Consider the following 19,813-nt stretch of genomic DNA (forward strand, 5'->3'; position numbering starts at 1 on the left):
CGCCACCTGACCGCCCCCGATGCTTTTATCCAAAGTGCCTTACAATTTGTGGGCAATGTCAGCAGGAGGGGTACACAGGGGTCAGTGGTATTGTTCTAGCAGTGTTAACTGAGTGCATAGTAGTAGACATGTCATAACAATATTATTGGAGTAGTATTGGTATAGTAGTATAGACATGGTAAATTACTAGTTAAGAAGTATTATGTACCTCAATTTGAAAGGATAGTGTTGAAAAGGGCAGCACTACACACATACTCGTGTATATGTAAACCGGTTTGTCCTTATTGAACACAGTGAATTAATGAGGCTCATGGATATGGCTACATGGCAGAGATAAAGTCATAAATAAAACAGACGTAAGCTGAAAGTTAATAGCAGCGATTTAATTAAATTATCACATTACCAAAAACCTTTCGAGCAGCATACATTTGAACATTTCACAGCAATCAATCATCAAAAACAACCAGAATCTTTACTGACTAGGATAGTGTTGCGTTTTATTCATGTGACAGTGTCCTGTCTGTCTGTGAGTGTGTCTTGTGTCTACGTTGTTGAATTGTGTTTGTTATACGACTTCCAGCACCCCGTCCTTCACACCAGTGATGTCACACCTAAAGAAAACACAAAAGACAAGGTCAACATACCACATATCATAGAAGATGATGTTCTAGAATAGGACAAATACTACATGTTTATAATCTTAGGTACAGATGCTTTCTTGTGAAAGAGAGAAAATTTGACTCTGATTTCCACTTAAACATATTTCCCCCAATAGTATGTTTATCAATTTTCTTTTACAGTACAACATGTACATTTAGAAAAACAATTAAAATCAAGAAAGGAGACCCTAAAGACAACTTAAAATAAAATAACATTGTTCTTGGGTATATAAAAATACGAATAAAGAATCTAGAAAAATATATCTACTTGTGTGTGTGTAGGTGTGTGTGCATGTGTGGTGTGGTGTGGTGTGGTGCGTGCGTGCGTGCGTGTGTGCGCGTGCGTGTACACACGCATCTACTAGGGGTGTGCGGAGACGTCATTATCTATCTGTTCAACCAGCAAAATTATCTGTAATCGGAAATGGCCGTGGTTTATAGCAGATATTTTTGGTGCAACAATTATTGTACAATACAAGATGGGAACAGATGTAATCAAATTAACATTAAATGAAGAATTCATATTAAATCCAGCAAATATTTTCTAACCTAATATTCATTGGAAATGCAATTGTTGTGCCTTCAAAGCATCACATTGATTTTAAGATTGAAATATAATTAATGAATATATATTCATACTGTACTTGTCATCTGTACTTGTGCTCTTTATTATTTTGAACTAGACTAAGTTTTATGAACTGTCTGACGTTGACCCCCCCCCCCTTTAACTGGGGGACATTGAACAATAAGAAATTGAAAAAACAGTATTACATAACTGTAATAATATACTGTACATTTAAACATGATACTTGAATGAATGCAAAAAAAAATTCTCACGTCTCATCTACAAATTGGCCCATGTTCAAGATTTTGTTTGTAAAGACTCATCTAACAAATTATTCATACATAAGAAATAGTGTAGATAAATAGCCTAAATATTACATTTGTGGGCTATTTTCCATACATGAGGAAGGACGAGTGGATACTGCCAGTTCCAATAACGTAGTTTTCCGTGTCTGATATTTAACACTTTAACCACCGAAAACGCCGAAATCTGTCATCGAAATCATATTTCCTTTCCGGGGCCCTGAGACACAAGTGTGATCTCCTCTCAACTCTCTAGCGGTTCAAGAGCGCCATCTGGTGGCCGATCGGCAGATCGCCAACCGGATATTAACCTTTGAACCAGTAGTACTCATGCAAATGTGGTCCGGCCACTCTCTATAGCTCCCGCGACTCCATCTTGAAACACTGGATAATAGATCGCTCGCCCTAACTCAATAAACAACGTTATTTGGACGTATATACTATTATACAACCTGGAAATGGATCGGGCATTTCTACATCCCATAATCGAAAACGGTCTACTCCACGCTGATCGTCCAACGGCGCGAGGAACATACGGTAAGATTCAGCGTTATATTCTAACGTGTTCAATATAAACTGCTATGATGAACATATGACCCACTCTGGATGAATCATCTAACGTTGCCCACGGAATTATAAACGATCCCCCGCCCATCCGGTCATCATCAGATCATACGTAGATCATTCTAGAAGTACGTCCAGTTGAAATTTTTCATCTCGCGCCAATCGCTACCAAACTGTATTTCATCATCAATATAATGCATTTAGGGCTATAAATCACGTTCTGAAGAAAGCTGCAGAAAACAATAAAAACATACTTATACTTTAGACCATATTTTAGTATGAATATGTGAATGAAAAAGTTTAACGTTGCTACACCCTGAACAATACATATAGGACATTGAATGGGCCATAATAATGGCAATGTAGCAATAGAATTTAAAAAGTTATAGCCCTGCAAAGAAGGGGAACTTCTCCATAGACAAATAGAGCTGGCGAGGGATGGTAAATTATGAATTTAACCCATGGTGATCAAAGTGTTAAACTGACATGACGATCATGTCCGTCTTCAAAAGATACTTAGTGTAACGGCCAAAATGGAGTTAATGTGCAGTGGATTTATGTGACCAGGGGGTGGCGCTTCTTTTATTTAAGCGACAGGTAAACCTGTAGGAGGAGTTTTGACCCGGAAAAGGGCAATGGTTTTTTGACCGCACGCACGACGCAGGTCTCAGGTCGAAATGTTTGTAGGCAATTAGTTATTGTGTTCATTATTATTTATCAGTTTATGAAGACATCCTGTTTGACGGTGAGGGAAAATAAACACCATTTTCCCAGTAAGCTGCCTGCATTGTGTCATTGGGACAAGGACTGTTTTTGGTATGAGACCAGGAATATAACGGCGCGTCAGCCAGTCTTAACTAAGGGATCAAGATTTCTCAGTAGCTCCGTATAGGACGGGAGCTCCTTTAATATTAGTCAAAAAACCCGCACCAGTTTGGACTCTTGCTTTGAGACTGGGGAAGATTCGCTGCGTTAAGGGGACGTCGGAGAATCTCCACCGGAGGAAGGCGAGGAGCTGCTGCTGTTGTGTGGAGGAAGAGGGATTCTACTGTTGCTGCTGCATCGCGGATCCGCCTGCAGCCGTTTGTGGACGAGGAAGACACCGGTGCTGACCCGAAGTTTGGCTGAGGAACAGTACTGGACCGCGAGTACTGATTCGTGAGCGACAACATGGTATCCAACGCAAGGAGGTAGGAGTAAAGCGCTATATAAATACATGGCCATGTAAAAATTGTGTGCACACATAACTTGGGGTTGAGCGTAAATCCATGGTTGCTGAAGAGGAATAAGACTTGACTACGCAGACCTTTTTGTATTAACTATGTTGCGCGACTCGTCACCAGCTGTCTCGTTTTAATTCAGACTATCTAATAACATGGCCACGCGCAAACCGGCGTCAAACGTTTCCATGGAGACAACAGCGCGCTCCGCTGTTAGCGGTGACGTCACTGGGAAACGTGTCGTTAAAATGACTGCCAAGGCTGTTGCAGAACATTGTGGCAAATTGGATGCCAGCAGAAAACGTAAATTTAACATGGCAGCCAAGATAAAAGATTCAATTCTTGGTTTCATGTTAAATAATGAGAAGGAAAAAGTAGAGAATGCTCTTACAGATTTGAATCGGGTGTGTTATGAGGCGAAATGCATACATGACAATCTGTTGGGTTATACGTTACATGATGAAAAAGAAGAACAAGACAACTGGTTTAAAGCAAAAATGTTGTCAATCAATGAGTGTATTTCAAATGCAAAACTGTGGGTTTCAAATATTGAAGAAATAACAGATGTACATGATGAAAATGATGGTAAAACAACTGAAGGTGATTTGCATTTAATGGATGATGGTATTGCTCCAAATGACAGTGTGTCAAACATTGTGAGCAAATATTCAAAAACAAGTAGCAGGTCATCTGCCAGGATCTTAGCTGAAGCCGATAGAGCTGCGCTTCTCGCTTGTGCTGATTCTCTAAAAGAAAAACATGCTTTGGAGGAGCAGGAACTACAGTTGAAAAGAAAAAAGGAACAACTGGAGGTGGACACTGAATTGGCTGCAAGCACTGCAAGGTTGGCCGTGTTGCACAAGTAAACGTTCATCTCGTGCACCTTCAAATGCAATGAGTTCCTATTTTGAAAAGGAACACCACAAGGTCTTAAATCCTGTTGCAAGAGAATACCAACCTGGGACATTAACACAACGAAGTAAATTGACACAATTGTCAATACCACCAAACAAGCCTGTGGATGTGAGACCAAAGGAACGTGGTCAATGGCATAGCACTGCTGCTAACCGCCAATATAATCACAACCACAAGGAACAGGAAAGCAGAATGGGAACAACTGACAATGTTCAAATCAATTCAAACCAACCTGCAAACATGCTTACCATCATGGAGAGGCAAAATGAGATAACTGCTGCTCTGGTGCAGCCAGGGAGCGAAATTAACTTTTTGACTCACCGGCCAGTGGCGGGTAGATGGGAAGAGTCTACCCGCCAAGCATATTTCTTACCTGCCAAAATTTTTTTGATTAAAAAAATATATATATTTTATATAAAAGTTTTTTTTTAAATAAAATATATATTATATAATCATACTTGTAGTTGTATTATCTGTGAGACATCGCCACCACGCAATAAGTCAAAATGCTTGCTATCTGCAAACAGCTCCACTGTCTGTGTGTATACTTGAGTAGCCTCCAGCTCCAGCAAGGATTCTCCGGCCCTGCAGCTAGACCCTATATTCAGCTAGACCCTACATTCAGCATGCAAGGATTCTCCGGCAATGCAGCTGGACCCTATTTATAACGTTACGGTTCTATTGTCAAATCACATTCAACATGCCCTCAGCTAGAATACGCATTCAATCAATGTTATAAGACATTGATATCAGGAGCTATCTGTAGCTACTGCTAGCCCGGTAGATAACGTTAAGACTATTTAGTTTACTGGGACAGATGGTGAGCTAGCTAAGCTAGCTAACGAGGGAACGGAGGTATTGTGCACTCGAGTCGACTATTGCTGGAGCATTTGTTGATATCAGCAGCTATCAGTAGCTAGCCAGCTAGATACCGTTAGACAATGCCTCGTCATGTATTAAACTAAAAGTGAATAGTTGACTGGGTCATTGTTTAAACAGTAACGGTAGCTGGCTAGAGCAGACTGCCCGCATACGACAATGGTGGCGTTTCAGGAAGTAAACAAGCCAAATTAAGAGCTTCCGATTGGTCATTTGCTTTTTTTCTCATGAAACCAGCGACGTCACTCTACTGTGATTGGACCGTTGACTTGAGTGCAATGTGGGACTTGTAGTTTTTTAACGATCTCGCGGCGGAGAAAAAAAAGACGAGCGCTGCTATAATATGTACTCGCACAAGAGTATCATTATGAACTACACGTCTACACGCCACACGGCGGGCAGCCCTCTAAGTGTCAAGCGCCAAAGGTAAAAACAGAGCGCCCCTGGCGGGCGGCGGGCTTTAGTTTCGGTCCCTGGGTGCAGCAACAGCATTCCAGGTCTCTGCCACCACGAAATATCCCAACATTTGAAGGTGACCCTCTCCAATACAGAACATTCATCAAAGCATTTGAACAAGGAGTGGAGGAAAAGGCAACAGACGCTGATGCTTTGTATTATCTGGAGCAGTTCACAAGACGACAGCCACAGGAATTGGTGCGTAGCTGCCAGCATATGGCTCCTGAGCGTGGTTACGCAGTGGCAAAGGGTCTTCTTAAAGAACACTTTGGAAACCAGTACAAAATAGGAAGTGCCTACATGCAAAAGGCCTTGGCATGGCAAACAATAAAATCTGAGGATGTCAAGGCACTTCAAGCCTACTCCTTATTCTTGCGTGGCTGCTGCAATGGAGGAGCTTCAGTACATGCAGGAGTTGGACATGCCTGTCAACATGAGGGCCATTATATCAAAATTGCCATTCAAGATGAGGGAGCAATGGAGGAGTACGGCTCATGGCATAATGGAAAATACACAGGAAAGAGCTCACTTCGGTGATATGATCAGGTTTGTGGAGCGACATGTTAGCCTTCTTTCTGACCCTCTGTTTGGTGACATACAGGATCCAAATTCTGGTGTGGTTGGCACAACATCTCTCACCAGGTTTGAATCATATCCCAACAGAGTGAAAAGAAACATTGTCGCCACCACAGTAATATCTGAGAGAGCCAAGGAGCTGACATCACCAACACCAGGTACAGTGAATGCTAGGAGAGCTGGATGCCTTTGCTGTGCTCGCAGTCACTCGTTGGAGGAGTGCAAACAACTGCAGGAGAAAAGGCACAAGGAGAAAATGTACTTTCTGAGGGAAAAGGGAGTTTGCTTTGCATGCTTATGTGTTGGTCACATGAGCAGAGACTGCGAAAGGCGCTTGGTATGCAAAGTCTGTGGTCAAACTCACCCCACCCTGCTTCACATCAAAAGGCAACCATTTTCTCCAGAACAGTTACAGCAACCAACTTCACTGCAAACATGTGGACATACAGGGGCCGGTAAGGACCGGTGTGTATTAGCCATTCTCCCTGTGAATGTGAAAGCAGCAAACGGGAACATAGTACAAACATACGCCTTCTTAGACCCTGGTAGCTCAGCCACATTCTGCTCTGAACGCCTAATGCAGAGGCTGAATATCACAGGCAGAGGAACCACCTTCCTACTGAGCACCATGGGGCAAGAGACAGGGATTCCAGCTTACTCCTTGACTGGGTTGGAGGTAGCTGGTTTGGACAGCGATGACTTTTATGTTCTTCAGGAAGTTCTCACGCAGAAGAAAATGCCAGTCACGGCTGAGAACATGGTGACACCTGAAGAACTGTCGAAATGGTCATATTTGTCCAACGTACACATCCCACGCCTAAAAGCAAATGTCGACCTGTTGATTGGAACCAACACTCCCAAGATATTGGAACCTTGGGAGGTCATCAACAGTCACGGGAATGGCCCGTATGCTATAAGGACAGTGCTGGGATGGGTCGTTAATGGTCCACTGAATGGAAACGGTGGTGTTGTGGAGTCAGAGTGTCCCTCTGCTACAGTGAACAGGATCTCTGTGTGCAGACGGGAAGAAATGCTGGCTGATCAGGACAAACACGACTTCAAAGAAGTAGCTGTGAAGGAGAAGGAAGTGTCCAGAGAAGACCTAAGCCATCTGGACAAATTGGAAAGTTCAGCAGTGCTTCAGGAGGAGAGGTACTGCTTGAAATTACCTTTTGGAAGGACTCACACAATGTCCAAAGTGAGGAAGAAATGTTGGATCACCAACGCCCATGCAGCTGAGAAGATCATCGCTGGATGCAGCTTTTGCAAACACTACAGTGACAGTGCAGTGGAGCAAAAGATGGCGGGTCTTCCAGCAGACAGAATCCTTCCCGACCTACCACCTTTTACCAACACAGGGGTGGATGAAGGAAACAGGAAAGGAGGAGGAACAGGAAGTCGAAGAACCAGGAAAGGAGGAGGAGCCAGGAGTGCTAACTCGCTTCAGAGAGGAACCGGTGGCATTCATGGGTGACATTCAAGCCATGTTCCGCCAAGTGAAGGTCGCTGAGGAAGGCAGTGATTTTCTGTGCTTTCTCTGGGACATGAGTAGAATTGGCAGCTGGAGATATTGTAGTCGTCATGGACTCTTCAGCTCTTCGTGGGTCCTGGCCACTTGACAGGGTTCTGGAGGTCTTTCCAGACGAACAAGTAGCACCATTGTAAGGCCAGTGACAACTGTGTTTGGTTCATGAAAATGTAGAACATGTTTTGGCTCTTATTTGTTTTGTTTATTTTTTGAATTGTTATGACTGCCTGCCTTAACAATTAGGGGCCGGCGTGTAACGGCCAAAATGGAGTTAATGTGCAGTGGATTTATGTGACCAGGGGGTGGCGCTTCTTTTATTTAAGCGACAGGTAAACCTGTAGGAGGAGGAGTTTTGACCCGGAAAAGGGCAATGGTTTTTTGACCGCACGCACGACGCAGGTCTCAGGTCGAAATGTTTGTAGGCAATTAGTTATTGTGTTCATTATTATTTATCAGTTTATGAAGACATCCTGTTTGACGGTGAGGGAAAATAAACACCATTTTCCCAGTAAGCTGCCTGCATTGTGTCATTGGGACAAGGACTGTTTTTGGTATGAGACCAGGAATATAACGGCGCGTCAGCCAGTCTTAACTAAGGGATCAAGATTTCTCAGTAGCTCCGTATAGGACGGGAGCTCCTTTAATACTTAGTCATTCGGGTTTTTCTTGATTTGGAGTAGTGGAAATATATTCAATAATATTTGGAACGGTTTGTGTCTGAAGAATAAAAGCATTGCGATGCACGTTTTTATTCAGTATCTCCCTTTACCAGGACAACTTGTGACAACTTTTTAACAGATAAATTATATCTATAAATCCTATTCCTGGAATTGGCGTAAGTAAAGGCTGCTCTTAGTGTAGTAACAGATGAGTGTGCTGTGCATCTCGGGTTGGTTCTGAAATAGGTCTCCAAAGGAGCACACATGCGATAAATAATTAATTTCACATGCATAACTCATGATGACAATTTAAGACTAGGTTAAGACAAGCTTTCTCTAGGCTTTTGAAAATGTAGGGGAGACTTTCCTCTCATGGAGATACTAGAGAAAACTGCCTTTCTTTCTCTCATTTGACACACTACTTAAAAAATATTATTACTGATATAATAGGGCAGTCCTACAGGTCATTTTTGACGGAGAATAGATGGTGCACCTAGGCGGAAGCGTGCTGTGTCAATGGAGCTCATAACAAAAAAATGTATCTGTAATAGAAATATTTGTGTCCATCTCATTATCTGTGCTTTCCTGAATTCATATTCTGATTTGGCCTCATCCCTAAAATCTACCCATATATACCTCTGTACTAAGGACTAAGAAAGCTGAACATATTACATCGGTTCTCACATCTCTGCATTGGTTATCAGTGTGTTATAGAATAGACTTCAAAATACTGTTGTTTGTCTATAAATCACTTAATGGCCTTGGTCCAAAATACATAGCTGATCTGCTTCCACAGTATGAACCCTCTAGACTCCTACGGTCATCAGGGTCTGGTCTGCTAACTGTCCCTAGGATCAGAACTAAAAACGGTGAAGCTACAATCCGTTATTAAGCCACACATGGCTGGAATAAACTCCCGGAGGAGCTTAGATCTGCCCCAAACCTGGCTGCTTTATAACTTCAGCTAAAATCACTGAAATTTGTTTGTATGCCTTTTATAGAATAGAATAGAATAGAAATACTTTTATTATCCCGAGGGAAATGTGACACTGCAAATCGCTCAACATTAAACATTTAGACAGAACATACTGTTATACTGTGATATATATCTTTTTTTTAGTCTTTAAAAAATATTATACTTTTTTTTATGCTGTAAAGTTTAACATCGTGGACAATGGTTTTTCATAAGCATTGTGATTTAATGAACTACTAGACAATGGCTTTTTCAAAGCATTGTGACATATGTATTTCTTATTTCTTTATCTATTTTATGTAAAGCAACTTGAATCTGCATGAAATGTGATTTAAATAAACTTGACTTCTTCTCTCCACCCCTCTCCCTCTCCTCAACCTTCTCCCCCCCTCCTCCCTTCTCTCCCCCCTCCTCCCTTCTCTCCCCCCTCCTCCACTCTCTCCCCCCCTCCTCCCTTCTATCCCCCCCTCCACTCTCTCCTCCCTTCTATCCCCCCCTCCACTCTCTCCTCCCTTCTATCCCCCCTCCGCCACTCTCTCCTCCCTTCTATCCCCTCCTCCTCCACTCTCCCCCCTCCCTCCAGACTCTAAAAAATTCTCCTTTCTCTTGATGACCATGTTGGAATGGTGTTTAATCAGAAATTCATAGAGACTTCATTAAGTGTTGGTTGCAACGTCTAAGGATTCACAATGTTCAGTTACTGACCATATGGCCCTTGTGATGTGGTGGTACCAGGCATTTACCACAGGCTTACCGTGAGAGAACTTGCACTGTTTGAGTGCTTCGTTGAAACCCTCACACATGCCGAGGTCGGCCTGGGTGGTGGCGCAGTCCAGGAACTGTCGCACCTCAAAGTGACAGGGGCTAGGCTGGGCGGGGGCAGGGCCCGGTCTGGGAGCCTCCTGGAATGGCAGGAGGGAAGAAAAAGATTACTTTTATTTTCAGTTTAAACAAGGTTATTTAAATTTACACAAGGCAATTGATCTCTTTATTTATGCATATCCCTCCTAGATACAAATAGTACGCATTTCTTCAAAGAGGTCAGAGCGCAGGGTCCCAAGTAAAAATAAATATATATACCCGAGTACATTTTATGAAAGTATAAGTTTATGTGTAGGTGCCTAAATGCCTAGTCTGGTAATTAAGAGTAATTTCAGTTAATAGCAGTTAATAGAAAAGCATTTTGGCCTTGTATTTCATAGGATAAATAGACGGATATTATTATTATAGAAGTTAAAATGTTTTCTTTGTTGTTAGTTTGTTTCTTACAGGATATTTGGCTGATAGGCCGAGGGACTTTTAGTTTGACAGGATAACGGTGATGTCATTGATTACTGTCAGCTGCGGCAAGGTGACAGCTTTTGGTTTAGAAAGAAAACAACGCATATTTTACCGGTGGTCAGGCCAAGTGATGAGAGAGTGGAGCCAGACAGTTTTTAGACCTCTCTCTGGATAAACTTTGTTAATCTCGCTGCTCTATATATAATTAGGAAACAAGAACGTGTAAACCCGAGTTGGACATTAAATAGTTGATACTACTTCGTGGTCGGTGCTTTTCTTGTGCGTGGATATGGAACGGGAGGATTCAAAGACTGAGAGCGTCTGAAGCTTACGGCATCAACAAGTTTCGGATACTACATTTTGTATTCAGAACATATACTAGTTGTGTTAAATCTAAACCAGTTGTACTTGGTGTGTTAAACGTTTTACTTAACTCAATCAGTGCCGGAAGCCTAGAGCATCTTTGTTCCTACCACGCCAACGCTCTAAAAGATAGGAATAAGTGGCGGTGTTTGCAGGGCTATATATATATTCTATATTATAGCTATGGATACAATACTATGGCCATTTGACACCTATCGTTCAATATGTGAAAAAGAATAAATGTTTGTCAATGCGTTCGCATGTTATACCGTGGTGAATATGAGTATAGTTTTAGAGTGATCCTGTCTAATCCCAGAAAACGACGATATGCAGCAAAACGTGAATTTCACTAAAAGTGTTGCCGTTTCTCGCCTGGACACGCTACTACCGGTATTTCAAAATCAAATATATATAATAGGTATTATGTTTCATTTTTTCGTTTTTTGATGCTTTGATCGTCACCAACGGCATACGTTGTGGAGTAAAGTTACACACACACAGGTTGCGATCGAGGTGAAATCATGGTTGGATCAAAGCAGGATTGATATAATTTAATCCTTACCTTCACTAGGTGGTACCCCAAAAAGAATATTCCAATTGTCTGATCGCGAGTCCAAGTACCGGTGTCCATCTTGTCGCCAACATAATCCACCACAACAGATGCATCGGAGGCATTTGAGCGCACCACTCTCTGTAGGGCCTTCTTGTCCTGTGCCTTGCTGTTTCCATACCAGGCAGTGATGTTTCCAGTCAAGATGCTCTCTACAGCTCCGGAGTAGAAGGACTGGAGTATCTCTATACTCTATATCAGGGGTGGCCAACCCGCGGCTCGCGAGCCGCATGCGGCTCTTTGCCCGTCAATGTGCGGCTCTTCCATCCATAAATTTTTTTTTTTTTTTTTATGTCACTCATTCCATAAGGACGTAGAATAAACATTTACAATTTTTTTTTAAATGGTCCATTTGCATGTTCTTGGTATCTGAATCTAGGGACATATATGGATCAGTGTCAGAAATAGTGTGTCTGTTACTAGGCTTGAGTCAATTGTAATGAACCAAAGGAGAATATCAATTCTATTTAAAAAAAAAATTATCTTTGACTGTAAATAACACCATGCTAAAATTGACCAGACCTGAAAAATCTAAGCAAATGAATAAAGGGAAGATGATTAAACAGAAGGTTTTGTAGATACAGTACTGAATTCTGCCATCTTTTTTATAATGTAAATTTCTCCACCATTCTTCATCATATTGCAACACCGTTTTTTGCAAGACGTTCACAGAAAGGTAGAGAAACTAACTGCGTTCTGTTTTATGGCAATAACGTTCAGGTTTGTGGGAGATAATCCCAAAAAATAAGAGAAATTAAAAAGTAAATCCAGAAGTCAGATGATTGACAGGGGCTGGTGTGAGCTGGGTAGGGTAGTTTTTCGAAATTTGAAAGCCCTGAGTCTCTTCCTTCAAAAGACTACACTCACTTTTGGCTGTGCCACTTCCTCCTGTCAATATGCGCCGGTTTCCGACTCAATGCCCTGAGATTTCTATAATCTTATATTTCACTAAGTAATAACAGTTAAAATAATTGGTAAACAAACATAATGCTGAAAATATACACTTTTACTGTATATCTCGGGCTTAAGAGGTTAACCGTGTGAGGCCCAAATTAAAAAGAAATGAGCAACTTCAGAGGCCAGAGGGTGGGACATATAAACACATTTACTATCAAATAGCATTGTGAGGCTGAACAACAGGACCAATTGACTATACATGTGCTTAAAGGGGAACTATCTTATAAATGGCTTTTTTCAGTGTTTACCATTGTTTCTTAGCTATGTGGACTTATATTAATAGGATATATGTCTCTAATTCTCATATTGGCGAATTCTTCCAATTCTCCTCTCACAATATTCACCCTCACTGAACTGAGTCATCTGAAAATGTGCATATCTGTGATGTCAGAGATTTCTCAGCTGCATAATAATGTGGCAGTTGATGTGGCAGTTGGCACCAGGCCACACAGTGGTTGGAGCCCAGCCTCAAAACGGCTTAAGATCTTGAGGTCGAAAAATGCGGTTTTTAGTACTTGATTAGAAATACAAAACAATGCATTTTTTTTGAAAAAAACCTAGGTGTTCCATAGACTCACAGGAATTGTGTAAAAGTGCCCAAATAGTGAAAGAAATAGTAAAATAGTTCTCCTTTAAAAAAATTTAAATAAACATTATTTTTTTAAATGGCTAAAAGTGATTTTGTAATTTTGCAACCGTGGGTCTCACAGGGTACTTTTAACCCTGTGAGGCCCAAATAAAAAAGACATTAGCAACTTCAGAGGCCAGAGGGTGAGACCTATAAACACATGAAGGGTGCCGTGACTGAAAAAAAAGGTTGAGAAACGCTGGTATATGGTGTGGCTCTTTGTGGTACCACAGTCATTTTTTTGTGGCTCTTAGTCTCTGACTGGTTGGCCACCCCTGCTCTATATGAATTGAAAATGGGGGACCCTGATGGAAACAAGTCAAACGTCTTTCTCAGGTCTGCATCCCCTTAACAATTGTGTATTGAGCCGTACTGTATTGTACCCATTCTGCAATCTGTTAAATAAAGTTTTCATTCATTCATTCATTCATTCCCCGATACTCTGAACTTCCTTAACTGTCTCAGGTGGTAGAGGCGCTGCTTCGCCTTTTTTACGACTGAGTCTATGTGTGTTGTCCATGTCAGATCCTCTGAGATGTGGACCCCCAGGTACTTAAAGCTGCTCACCCTGTCCACGGTAGCCCTGTTTATCCACAGTGGTGTGTCCCCCCTGCTGTGTTCTCCTAAAATCCACGATCAGCTCCTTGGTTTTACCAATGTTCAGGAGCAGGCTGTTGTCCTGACAGCAGCGTGCCAGTACATCAACCTCCTCCCGGTAGGCCTTCTCGTCGTTGTCAGAGATCAGCCCCACCACCACTGTGTCGTCCGCAAACTTCACTATGGAGTTGGAGCTGAACCTGGCCACATAATCATGTGTGTAGAGTGAATACAGCAGGGGGCTCAGGACACAGCCCTGGGGGGACCCGATACTCAGGGTGATGGTGTTGGGAGGTCTGACCCCCCACCCTGACCGCCTGAGGCCTTAATATAATGTTTCAAAGGGTGCAATTTGGCATTCTCAGGATGATTCCCCATGTTAACCCCGAGTCTGTGTCCCTGTAATGAATGGAAATATCGAATAAAAGAAATAACGATGAAAACCCGACTATACTCGGGTTTTCGGGGTCCTGGCGCTCAACTAGGGCTGGGCGATATGGCCAAAAATGATATCGCGATAACGATATCGATAACAATATCATATCACTCAATATTCGATATTATTATAAGTTAAAAGATTTAAAATTAAACATTTTAAACAACAGATTTATGTTTCTTTTGCAGCAATTCTTTGTCGTTGTCGCCATCTTTAGTGTTACATCCCCTCACACTCAGTTCTCAGGCTGCAGCTGGTTTGAAAGCGAAAGTAAACCGGCTTCTCTGCTGGCTGTGGCTCCAGGGGAGTTGAACAGTTCTGGCTCTGCTAGTTTCTTTTCTATCTTTTGGCGCTTTTTTGGTGGACAAACCACCTCACATGTGTACCGTGACTCGCGGCTGGAGACTAGCTCTGCTAGCACACATAGCCTACTGTGTACAGACCAGGGTTTCCGTTAGAAAAAATTGTTGCCGGTCTCCGTGACCTGCAAGATTTCAATCTACCGGACAAATGAGATTAATTCCGGTCATAGTTTATTGAGCTTTAAAACAATTGATAGGCAGGCTATATAAAGAATGTCATCCTCAAGGCATGTAGATTTATAATATTATTACTTAAAACTAGGCTACTTTTGCGTATACAGTCATTAATATATTCCAAATAAAATAAGTCCCTCGATACTCCGTGCTGCTGCTGACTTGAAATAAAATAGACCGCGTATGTGGGCAGTCGGTCCGACACTAAACAGCAGTCTGTTATAATCACATTTTTATGAGCTAACGAAATCCGTTATATTGGACATTTGTATTAATTATATCAAGCGAAGAACTGAGAAAGCAGAGAGACGGCAACATTATCGTGGTTTGCGTGACGACTCTCTCCACCTCGCAACGACTTATTTGCAAAGAGTATGGCGCTGCAGAGCAGCTGATTCAGCTGTTATTGGCTCTTTTCTGGGAACCGCACAGCAGCGCCCCCCACCCAACATTGGCTGAAAATGGCTGAATTGGAGTACTGCTGGAATACTGCATTGTGCTGCTGCTGCTCCGGCTCTGCAGCTTCACAAAAGTTCGCACACCCAGCACTAAGCTCTCGCTGACAACGTCGTTGTCATTATTAGAAGCAACGAGGAAACAAATGTAATGATCGTTTCGTTCATCGCATAGGCTATTTAATTTTAGCCTATTTTAATACAATTCAAATAATCAAATTGTGCTTAGACTCAGGGAATTATTTTCACCGGACATTAAGACCGGAGAGATTAAATATGTCGGACTTCAACAGATTTTGAAGAATTTGAGAATACCGGTAATTACCGGCTAACGGAAACGCTGGTACAGACGGTTTCAAACTGTATTTTAAATTAGAAAGCAAACAAAATAAATGGACAAGAGAAAAATACATCTCAATTTGGTCAGTATTGTCATTTGGACAAGCAAAGCCATTGCTTTAAGTTGCAGGCAAGAAAGACAAGTCTGTCCACTGTCTCTGGTTTTAAAACGGCCCGGTTGCAGGTCACAAAAAAATAAAAATAAAGATCTATTATTTTTTTTCCGTTTTTTTTTTTTCCCGATATCGATTATTTAAATATATCGTGATAATAATCGTTATCGTTATATCGCCCAGCCCTACGCTCAACGCATGGCGAGATAACCCGACTATCATCGGGTCTGGCGTCCAAACAGTTAAGATGTGCTTAACCTGTTATGCCCATATTTTCAGAAAATGCACCTAAAAGTACATACCAAAGTAAATGGAAGATTGCTCCACTTCTACAAGGTTCATTTGCATGTTATTCTATCTGACATCTATGGACCTCAGGGAATGTATTCACAGTGTCAGAAATATTGTGTCTGTTACTATGCTTGAGTAAATTGTAATGAATACGGGGAATAACACCATGCTAACATTGACCAAAAGCAGAAATATGCCACTGAGCACATTCAGCACCTTATTGAGATCAAGTGTAAAAAGCTAAGCAAATGAACAAAGGGCAGATCATTTACACAGGTTTTTGTAGATACAGTACAGAATTTTGCCATCCGGACACATGCAATATGAATATAGAATATCAGGCCTATAAATGACCTTATTATGGATACATCTATGGATTGGCACAGATTTCCTCTTTCCAATGGCAGAGTTCAATCTGGATTTAGTAGATATAGGGCAGCAAAGACCGTGAATGAAATCTACTGTAAGTACAGTTACTTTTGTATAATGGCAATAGCTGCATCGTAAATCACCGGATTGAGACACATGAGTCTCCCGAACATGTAAAACCAAGCCCAGAGTCGATCAGAGCTTCCTACGCTATGGTAACTTTCGCGCAACGCATAATACCTCCGGGAATCCGTGGAGGCATGACGCATTCACCGGTAGTGGTAGGTGTGGAAAAGTGACCATATCTCAGCGTAGGAAGCTCTGATTGACTCGGAGCTTGGTTTATGATCATGTCTACAATGACAGCCCGAGCTGTGAGTGAATTACGCGAAGGGGAACAAAGTCTTTATTATATGCCTGATGCGCACTGTCTTTATGCTACAGAACATAATAAAAACCTGATTATGATCATGTCTCTACCACAACGACAGACCAAGCTGTGAGTGAATTACGCAAAGGGAAGCAAAGCCTTGTAAATTGTATCTGAATCTCTCCGTCGCATAAAGGAGTCCGTCTCGCTCTCTCTCTCAAGTAGCCAAACGTTACACTATAAAAACGAACTGGATAGTTGATTTAACTTCATTAGCTGAAATATTCCTATATCTCCTATAAGCCATTCCCTTTCTTGTGTGTGTGTGTGTGTGTGTGTGTGTGTGTGTGTGTGTGTCAGGGTTTCCGTTGTCCGGTAATTACAGTTTTTTTACCGAGAAAATCTGTTGAAGTCCGACATATTTAAATCTCTCCGGTCATAATGTCCTGTGAAAATAATTCCCTCTAAGCACACTTTGAATTGTATTAAAATAGGCTAAAATTAAATAGCCTATGCGATGAACGAAACAATCGTTACATTTGTTTCATTGTTGCTTCACTCTGATAAAGCGTGGCTAGCGCGCTCGGATTAAATGTTTTTTTTCTTTCTTTTGTATTGAGCCTGTATGACGGCCGGCCAAGCCGGAAGCAACGCAGAGCTGGGCTCGATACCAGCATATCCTGGATTTTGGGTAGTTCAAAACCAAAAAACAGGATTAGGATCACTTTGATATCCGATCAGATCAGAAAATCAAATCCAAGCTTTAATCTGGATAAAATCTCAAACGGGTAGTTCAAAGTGTATTACATATTGCTGAAAATATACACGCTGACTGCTGTTTTGACAGGGTTAGGGTCTTTACTCTAGGCTACATTTGAAAAAAAAAATACAACATTAATTCATACAGTCTGTAGAGATGGATTTATGGTGTGATGTCATTTGCGGTCCACCACCGGACCGCTCGGGCTTAAGAGGTTAAAGGAACACGCCAACATTATGGGTTGTTCCTTTAAGAGGGACTGAAATACCGTTTTGGCCTCTCCTGCAGGTCTGTCCTACTCACCTGGTATGCAGGCTTAGCTGGCTCAGAGCTGCTGCTGCTTCCCCCACTAAATGCTCCAGTGAGGGCACTGCCCATGACATGACCCACAGCAGAGCCAACTGCCACCCCAGCAGCAGTGGTGGCCATCTGGGCCATGAGGCCAGGTCCCTGGGACGGGGCGGGGGCCAGGGCAGCAGGGGGTGGATGGGCCACGGCAGGAGCATAGGATGGAGCAGGGCTATGGATAGAAGATAACACACTTATAGGATGGAGCAGGGCTATGGATAGAAGATAAAACACGTAGGCTATAGGATGGAGCAGGACTATGGATAGAAGATAAACACACTTATAGGATGGAGCGGGGCTATGGATAGGAGATAACACACACAGGGCTAGATCCACAAAGAATGGATTGCACGGAGCAAGTTGCACCCTTACTTACAATTCATTATGAATTGAAAATGGGGGACCCTGATGTAAACAAGACGAAAGTCTTTCTCTGGTCTGCATCCCCTTAACAATTGTGTGTATTGAGCCGTACTGTATTGTACCCATTCTGCAATCTGTTAATACAATTTTGATTCAATCAATCAATCTGCACTGTGATTGATTGAATGAAAATTGTATTAACAGATTGCATATTAACAATATTTATTTACAACACATAAATTAACTTATTTACAATTATACATACAGTAGTGACAACACACATATGAACTATTTACAATACAGGGAGGCACATACAACACTCATAACTATTTACAATCTGTCTGTGTCCTCTCCTCGGCTTAATCAAGGTATTAGGGTGAGTGACATATGCATGGCTACTTTCCAACGTGTTGCAGCCAGGTCAACAGTATGCCATCACATCCAGTAAACAACAACGTTATGTTGTCGTTAAAGCTTTCATCGTATGACATATGGTCCTTTTAGAGAAGAGAAGTGACAACAAACAACCCTTGTGGACCAGGAAGGGAATTGGCATAATGACTAAATTGGGATGGGTGAAAAATACATAAAGCCCAAAAATAAATGGAATACAAATAAATAAATAAAAAAGCCTAAAAGTGTAGTGGCTTATTGTGATAAGGCCCTTCTCACACACAGGTCCCCAGCTGTGGAATGGAATAGACCTACATGTAAAAGTACGACACATCATGCGTTAATAAAGATAAACAAATATCTCTTTAACCCTTTCAGGTAAGGTTTGTGGACCCCCCCCCCTCCTCAGAATCCCAGCCATTAACAACTGTCTGTGACTTCAATAAAATGCACAGTTCGTACACTAGCTTGAAATAAACACAGAAGTTGTTCGAGGCTGTTCTTCCAAGGGCAACTACTAACTTACTCCCCTCAAGACACAGAACAGTTCCTGTAGCTTTTACAACTAGGCTTCACAGAACACAAAATGATACAGGCCTACGGTATTTTCATGTAGAATAACGTTAATTTAAATAAAGTATGACCCTTTACCTAGTGACCTTGCCGAAACCTAACAGTAACAGATACCTACATGGACTAATGTGTGGCGCATGATGCAACTATCTAACTAGTTTAGTTACTTACTTTATACACAACAACCGTCTACACAAATATATACCTATATATTAGGCTACTGAAAGTCATCATTACACTAGTATCACGTCGCTATGATGTAACGAGGACAGTTAACACCGACATCCGAGCGGGTTGTATAATAATAACTTGTGTGTTTATGAGCAATATTACCTCGCTGCTGGAGCCGAGTGACGACTGCGACTTCCCCGCGACATCTTTAAAACGAAAACAAACGCTTCAAAAAAGAAAAGTGTTTTCTATTGACGTTATAGCTTGCTGTCGTTGTTTCTATGAAGAGCTCTTCTGTAAAGCCGGTCTGCTGCTCCAGCTGAGAAGAACTGCTGCTGGAATCACACGTGCCGGTGACCTTGTGTGCGTGAGTTGTTCCAGACAGAGCGCATGCGCCTGCCATGGAGCGACGATTCAATGGAGTTGTTAATGAGTAGCCGCACATTTTTAGTATATTAAAAATGATTAAAATAAAAAATAAAAGCACCATACAATCATGTTTTAATAAATAACAGCACGCACACACATACACACACAATAATATAAAGAGTAGACGACAGAGTA

General features: G+C 41.8%; 1 protein-coding gene across 1 annotated transcript; it reads right to left on the minus strand.

The window, feature by feature from the left end:
• Positions 1–362: 362 nt before the first annotated feature.
• chchd10 (coiled-coil-helix-coiled-coil-helix domain containing 10) lies at positions 363–19,613 on the minus strand. The gene is made up of 4 exons (XM_084324524.1): positions 19,412–19,613; positions 17,705–17,921; positions 10,051–10,198; positions 363–611 (listed from the first exon to the last, which is right to left on the minus strand). The coding sequence occupies exons 1-4, from the start codon at positions 19,453–19,455 to the stop codon at positions 592–594; spliced, it is 429 nt and encodes a 142-aa protein (XP_084180650.1). The 5' UTR covers positions 19,456–19,613; the 3' UTR covers positions 363–591.
• Positions 19,614–19,813: the final 200 nt, after the last annotated feature.

Source organism: Notolepis coatsorum, assembly GCF_963971535.1.
Source record: "Notolepis coatsorum genome assembly, chromosome: 11".
Taxonomy (NCBI): Eukaryota; Metazoa; Chordata; class Actinopteri; order Aulopiformes; family Paralepididae; genus Notolepis; species Notolepis coatsorum.

Bases quoted from the DNA above. Each gene is read 5' to 3' on its own strand.
- chchd10 (XM_084324524.1), bottom strand. From the start codon at position 19,455: ATGTCGCGGGGAAGTCGCAGTCGTCACTCGGCTCCAGCAGCGAG. The intron at 17,922-19,411 runs GTAATATTGCTC...TTCTATCCATAG, and splicing joins CACTCGGCTCCAGCAGCGAG to CCCTGCTCCATCCTATGCTC. The intron at 612-10,050 runs GTAAGCCTGTGG...TGTTTTCTTTAG, and splicing joins ACAGTGCAAGTTCTCTCACG to GTGTGACATCACTGGTGTGA.